Source organism: Penaeus monodon, chromosome 43, assembly GCF_015228065.2.
Source record: "Penaeus monodon isolate SGIC_2016 chromosome 43, NSTDA_Pmon_1, whole genome shotgun sequence".
In the NCBI taxonomy this organism is placed as follows: domain Eukaryota; kingdom Metazoa; phylum Arthropoda; class Malacostraca; order Decapoda; family Penaeidae; genus Penaeus; species Penaeus monodon.
This window is the reverse complement of record NC_051428.1, coordinates 9,553,436-9,560,935: the sequence shown is the minus strand read 5'-3', so window position 1 is coordinate 9,560,935 and position 7,500 is coordinate 9,553,436. Positions and strand designations below refer to the sequence as shown.

The 7,500-nt window shown below is 35.4% G+C and overlaps 1 protein-coding gene across 2 annotated transcripts in view; it reads left to right on the top strand.

The window, feature by feature from the left end:
* LOC119599504 (nephrin-like) overlaps positions 1 to 7,500 on the top strand; it is a 159,830-nt gene that overhangs the window by 50,547 nt on the left and 101,783 nt on the right. The window contains exon 2 of one of the 2 annotated variants that reach the window (XM_037949266.1): positions 238 to 446. In XM_037949266.1, coding sequence (XP_037805194.1) covers positions 238 to 446 — 209 coding nt within the window. Of the gene's footprint in view, positions 1 to 132; positions 447 to 7,500 lie in introns of those variants that run through there. The other variant, XM_037949265.1, reaches the window with a different exon arrangement.

Genomic DNA, 7,500 nt, shown 5'->3' with positions numbered 1-7,500 from the left:
TATATATATATATATATATATATATATATATATTATATATATATATATATATTTTTTTTTTTTTTCTCTCTCTCTCTCTCTCTCTCTCTCTCTCTCTCTCTCTCTCTCTCTCTCTCTCTCTCTCTCCTCTCTCTCTCTCTTTTCTTTTTTTTGTGTATATATGTGTATGTATGTATATAAATCTCAGTTAAATCAACCATTGAACCTCAGTAACAACCAACTTTCTCTCCTCCACAGCTACGACGTGCGAGAGCTCCTCGGCGGGCAACCGAAGCACTGGTGGGACGCCGACCTGCTGGGCTCAAGGGCTTACTTCAACGCCGGTTCGTCGCCCTCGCACCTCCTCCTCGAAGGTCTAGCTCAAAGCGATGCGGGGCTCTACAAGTGTCGCGTGGACTTCCAGAGGGCGCCGACGAGAAATACCCGAGTCAATCTTACTGTTGTTGGTATGTGCTGGCGATCGGTGGCTGGGGAATTTTCTTTCATATGGCGAGAGTGGAAAACGGGATGTTTCTATTGGTTGTGGTATAATGTAGGTACTAATTATAATGTGCTGTTTTGCTATTGTTATTTATATTAGCATTAGCATTATTATTATATTATTGATATTTTCATCATTATTATCATCGTTGTTACTATTTTTATTATCATTATAATAGTGATGATAATGACAATGATAATGAGTGATAACACTGGTGAACAAATTTTTTGTTGCATTGGTATCACTGGTATTAACTATTCTAAATATGCTAATTTCATATATAAAATTTTTGACAGCTTATATATATATATATATATATATATATATATATATATATATATTATATATATAAATATATATATATATATATATATATATATAATATATATAATGTATATATATATATATATATATATATATATATATATATATATATATATATATATATATATATATATATATATATATATATATATTGCAGTCGAGGTATTTCAAAATCTGAACATTTTGTTTTTGTCCTACTGAGAAGAAACATTTGATTAAACTCTCATTAGATTAGCTGGTGAATTAAAAATAAAATGTTACATAGTCTCATTTATTCACAACATAATCTGGAACTTGTTCCATCAATATAAAGATTGAAATTAGTTTGAAACTCTTTGATAGATAAAAAATTATTGTTATGAAGATAAAAAAAAAAAAAAATTAAAGCTTTAAGCTCTTGCGTTTGTGGGTTGCGATAGGGCAATCTCGTTTAATGCTCCAGCAATATTATGTCATCATATGCTTGTTCCATCTCCCTTAGTAGCGCTCCTCCACGGTCTTGATGCCCTGATGGAACCGCTCCCAATGCTCGTCACTTACTACCCATAAGTTCGTAGGAAATTTATCAAGATGACTGAATAAGTAATGGAAGTTTGACACTCATGTTGCATCCAAGATCAAGAAAAACAGACAGCAAGGTTGTTACAAGGGTTTTATAGTTGTCAACCTTTTTATTACCGAGAAAGTTTTCTATTGCTGACACAAATGAAAGTCACGCTCTCCTTGCCTTACCATTCATCGTTCTGACAGTATCGAACATGTACAAGTGCACGAATCTGTGGGCCATCAAACACACCTACCTTGATTTTCTCGAATGGCAAAGCAGGGAGAGCCGAGACTATGTGTTGGAAACTTTCACCGTCAGTATTCAATGCTCTGATAAAACAGCTTCATCAGGCCCAATTTGATGTGGAGGGGAGGAAATATGGATTTTTCTCGACTGAAAATTGGATTATTGACAATATTTGACATACCAGCTTCCAGAGTCTCACGTAAAGGCCATTCTGATTCTAATGCTTGTCTTTAGCTCGGCTGTCCCACATACAAAGAAAACAGGGATACTTTATAAATCCTCTTTGTTCACCAAGGAGGACGTTCATCCATTTTGAGGTCCACGCAGAAGGTCCAGTTGTGCACGAGGTATTTTAGTAGGCCAATCGCAGTTTTAATGTCATTATATTCCTATCGAAAACACACAGAATTACTTTCTGGGACGGCTGCATAGGCATTGCCATTATGAAGTAGAACACACTTCAGGCTACTCTTAGAACTATCTAGAAATAGCCTCCAATCATTTGGATTATACGATGGAATCCCTAATTCCCGGAGAAGACCCGAAATATTTTGACAGCAAACAAACTTATTCTCCTCTTCAAAAGAAAAATGTTCATTTCAGAAGTATGAAACTTTTGTGATTTGGTTCAGTAGATCATTTTCTTGCAACTAGAATCTTGCACTTCTGCATTTATGGAGAGTCCCAAATCACACACAAGGTCATTCAGCTCTGACTGGCTAAACTGCTGAGGAGTTGGTGACTCTGATGTAGTATAAGAAGACTCGTCGAAGTCTGTTAATGCTTGAGTTTATCGTCATTCTCTTGCCTTCCGTCGCTACCTTCTTCAGATTGAGACCACCCAATAAAACAGGAATTGATAACTCATCAGAGTCTAGAGTAGTTCGAATTGCTGAGGAAATACTAGGATATGTGATATTATGTCTGTATTCCGTGCCAACGCCTTTTGCACTGACCAGACTGACCAGTTGTGTGGTCCTTTGGTTCCAGTCAGGTAATGGGAATTCCGAAAGGTAAACCCTTACGTTTCCCTTTCGTCCAGTCACGTATCCTCTTTTCGCAGTTGTGACACAGTATGTGGGGCCCATTTCTTGGCTTGGTCACCAAGAGTAAGTCCGAAGTTTGCTTTTATTGGTTCTATCCACAAAAGATGTTATATTGCGCCTCTGACGAATAGGCGAAAAGCAGAAAGCCTCAGGTTTGTTCACACATTGATGTCTCCTTGTAGCCATCATACTTTCTCGGTGATTTATAATTAACTCTTACCCTTTACATGAGTTCGACTACAATTGAAGGAAATCTCAAAATGCTGTTTATATATTGTGTCTATTACAGCATATTGCCAAGTAGCTTATGATTAGATTAAATACATTATCTAGTTATGTGGCAAAACTGGATGACATAACTGATAGGCAGATAAATGGTATTCAAAATTAAAGCAGTAATAAAAATATATATAATTGACTTAAAATTGAAGAATGGCGCTTACACCATTTATACCATAAATGCGTAAGTAATTTATTTGGCCGCAAATGGCTAAAAAAAAGAATACCTATAAATGCATGAAAACCAGAGCATACAGAACAGAATCGTTTGCGTATTTGAAATCAGCAGATAGAATATAAGAAGAAACAGTAAAGAAATATCATACAACAGAGATTTTCAAAAAAGATGTTGGCCAGTGTAATAATAGTAATAATAATAACAAAAATAATATTACTACTTATGCTATTATTATTATTATTATTATTATTATTGTTGTTACTATTATTATTATTATTATTATTATTATTATTATTATTATATTATTATTATTATTATTATTATTATTATTATTATCATTATTATTATTATTATTATTATTATGTTACAATAATGACAACACTAATGATAATGCTGATCAGGTTTCAGGTCACGAACGGTACCTAACAACAATAAGAAAAATGATAATAAAATTATGAATAATGATAATGATGATGATAATAATAATAATGATAATGGTATTCATTATTATTATTATTATTATTATTATTATTATTATTATTATTATTATTATTATTATTATCATTATTATTATTATCATTATTATTATTGTTTTTATTGTCTTTTATACTATCATCATCATCATCATCATAATATAATAATCATTATTACTAATCATCCTCATAATCATTATCAATGTTTTTTTTTTTTCCTTTTCACCATCATAATTATCTTTACCACTGATTTGACAAAGTAGTAAAATATTCCTGACTGTGTTCCCACCAGTCCTGGGACATTGCACAATTCACTGAATTGCAAAGTGCTCGATGACTTGTTGCTGCTGCTGAGTTATATTCTTCATTGAAAAAATGTTTTCGTAGTTTTTGGACAGCCAGATACAAAAAGTATATTGTTTTCTGATGTTCAGCACATAATCTACACACGTACGACGTTTCTTCAATAGCTTCTACCAATTTACCTTGTAGGGTTTGATTAAATGTACAGATTCCCTGTTACTCGATTTTCTTCTTGAGTTCTTCTTTTGTTTCTTCATCATTGCGCCAGATGCTAAGTTATCAATTTTATCATAATGCGTCCAGTCTCAAAAAAAAGGAGAAAAAAGGCATGACACTTACCCCAGACTCGATTATTCGATTTACCAAATTCTTTCAAGTAAATGACACTTGAATGTTTATTTCTAAAACATATATACAGTATATCCTGTGTTTACTGCAATGATGCTGCCTTAAACACCACTTAAGCATGTTTTCTCAATGGAAGTTTGGCGAATCGGAGTACTTCAGAGTCCGGGTGAGCCTTTCCTGAACCTGAACGCAGTGTAGTGGTTTTTAAATCATCTTTGCATACTGTACTGTATACAATGTCGTTCTTGCAAATGTTGTTTGATCCACAGCTGTTAAAAGCCCTCTCCCTCGTTTTCCCTCGAATATATACCTTGTACACTGTATATTTGGGGGGCCGCGGTGGCCGAATGGTTAGAGCGTCGGACTCAAGACTGTCACGACGGCAATCTGAGTTCAAGGGTTCGAGTCACCGACCGTCACGTTGTTCCCTTGGGCAAAGAACTTCACCTTGATTGCCTCCTAGCCACTGGTGGCCAAGCCAGCTCAAGTCAGTGCGGGTAACAGAGAGGGCTCGGGTAAAAAAACGGGACGTAAGGCAATGGCAAACCACCGCCTAATTGCTAAGAAAAAATCATGGGAAGCCCAGTATCATCAAGGGCGCGTGCCGAATGGTTAGACAATCGGACTCAGACTGTCACGGGCGGCAATCTGAGTTCACGGTTCGAGTCACCGACCGCCACGTTTGTTACCTTGCAAGATTCCCTTGATTGCTACCTAGCCATGGTTGCCACCGCCAAGTCAGTGCTGTCCAAGCCCGGATAATAGGAAAGATTCTAAAGGTACCACGGCACTCTTGTGAAGGAACTGGGGACCTACATGTACTCTCCAAGGCATCAACATGAAACTACATTAGTATCATGCTTGACACGGCGGCTCAACATACTACGTAAGAAGACAGCTGTATATTGGTTATAGCTTGCATTGCTTTGTTGTCTCATTTGATCTCCTCGTAACTGCTCTTTCAAGCCCCACTATGGTCTAGTCTGCACAATCTATTTATTGGGTGCATTGTCTTTGGTTTATTATTTTCTATTCCATATGACTGATTTGTTCACTCATGAGTTATTATTATTATCTTATTTTTGTTCTTATTGCCATAACATATCAATGAGAATCACTCTTTATTCTAATCATTTTCATTATCGTTATGGTATTTATAAAAGTGGGAAGGAAAACGCATTTACAACGAGGCCATTATCATCAATTATCTATCCATTTATCTCTTTATTTACTTCACATTTGACCCCAACATTAATTAAAAACAACCAAGCTTCATGCATGGAGGATACTCATGTTTATGCAGGCCATTCATTTTGCACCCTGGTTTATTAGCAATGTTCATGTTTATATTCATGTTAATCAAGAGTTTACAACAGTCACTCCAGCCCCGAATTAGTTGTGAAATTGGTCTCCAGCTGAGGCCTCGGTGCCGTTTGGTTGGCAGGCAGTGAAGACGAGCCTCAGTCTTTCTCTACTGCGCCTCTCCTTGAATAATCTGTTTCTGCTTTATCTCCCCTGTGTGTGATCTTCTAGGTATCATTAGTATACCACTATTATTATTGTTATTGTTACTATTGTTGCTGTTGTTGTTTTGTTATTATTATCATCATCATCACCATCACCATCACCATCTTCATCTTCATCTTCATCTTCATCTTCATCTTCATCTTCATCTTCATCTCATCTTCATCTTCATCTTCATCTTCATCTTCATCATCACCATCATCATCATCCATCATCATCATTATCATCACCACCACCATCATCATCATCATCATCATCATCATCATCATCATCATCATCATCATCTTCATCTTCATCATCATCACGGTCATCGTCATCAATATCGTTATCGTCGTCATCATCATTATTATCGTTATTATTATTATCACTATTACCATCATTATTATTATTGTTGTTATTATTGTTGTGATTTTTTTATTTTTCTTATCATTACTGTGTTTGTTGTTCTTATCATTATTTTATTTATTGTTATTATCATTGTTATATCTATTATAACATTATTTATTAACATTTTTGTCTCTCTCTCTCACTCTCTCTCTCTCTCTCTCTCTCTCTCTCTCTCTCTCTCCATCTCTCTCTACTCTCTCTCTCTCTCTCTCTCTTCTCTTCTCTCTCTCTCTCTATATATATATATATATATATATATATATATATATATATATATATATATATATATATATATATATATATATATATACACATATATATCCCTCACTCTCTCTCTCTCTTTCTGTCTGTCTGTCTGTCTGTCTGTCTGTCTGTCTTCTTCTCTCTCTCTCTCTCTCTCTCTCTCTCTCTCTCTCTCTCTCTCTCTCTCTCTCTCTCTCTCTCGCTCTCTCTCTCTCTCCATCGCCAATTATCCCTGTTTTCTCTCTTACCTAAGCTCTTTGCCTCCCTGTATCTCAGTACTCTCTCCTTGTCTGTGCACTCAATTAAATTTTCTGTTTCTGATTACTTCTCATGTCCTGTTTATTTATTGATCTATTTATTTTGTGAAATGCAACCACAAGAAGAAAAGTATCGTGGATCGTGACGTATCGAGTCAACTTGGATTCCTCATCAGACGAAAAAAGTTATTCGGTGATACTTTGCATATTCGTTAGTGTGTTTGTTTTTTTTCTCTTGTTAGTTCTTTCTTTGTATTGTCTCCCCCGTTCTGTCTGTCTATCTTACTGTCTGTCTGTCTTCCTATCTGTCTGTCTCTCTCTGTCTCTCTGTCTCTGTCTCTGTTTCTCTGTCTCTCTCTGTCTCTCTCTGTCTCTCTCTCTCTCTCTCTCTCTCTCTCTCTCTCAAACACACACACACTCTCTCTCTCTCTCTCTCTCTCTCTCTCTCTCTCTCTCTCTCTCTCTCTCTCTCTCTCTCTCTCTCTCTCTCTCTTTATTTTCCTTTCGTTTGTCTCTTTTCGTGTTAATTTGAATTATTTCTTCTTGAGCTTGACCTGTAATTCTTATAGTCACATCAGGTTCAAAAAACAAAAAGGAAGATTTAAAAGATAAAGAGATTCTTGAACTTTCTTCATTATTACTTTGCAAAATTAAAATGGTTCTTGCCTAAACTTTTCGCCATAGAGAAAGTGTTAAAAGAGTAAGAAGAAGGTGAAGAAGAAGCAGGAGGAGGAGGTGAAGAAGGAGTGGAAGTAGTGTAATAATAATAATGATAATGATAATGGTAATAATAATGATAATATTAATAATGATGATGATGATGATGATGATGATGATGATGATGATGATGATGATGATGATGAT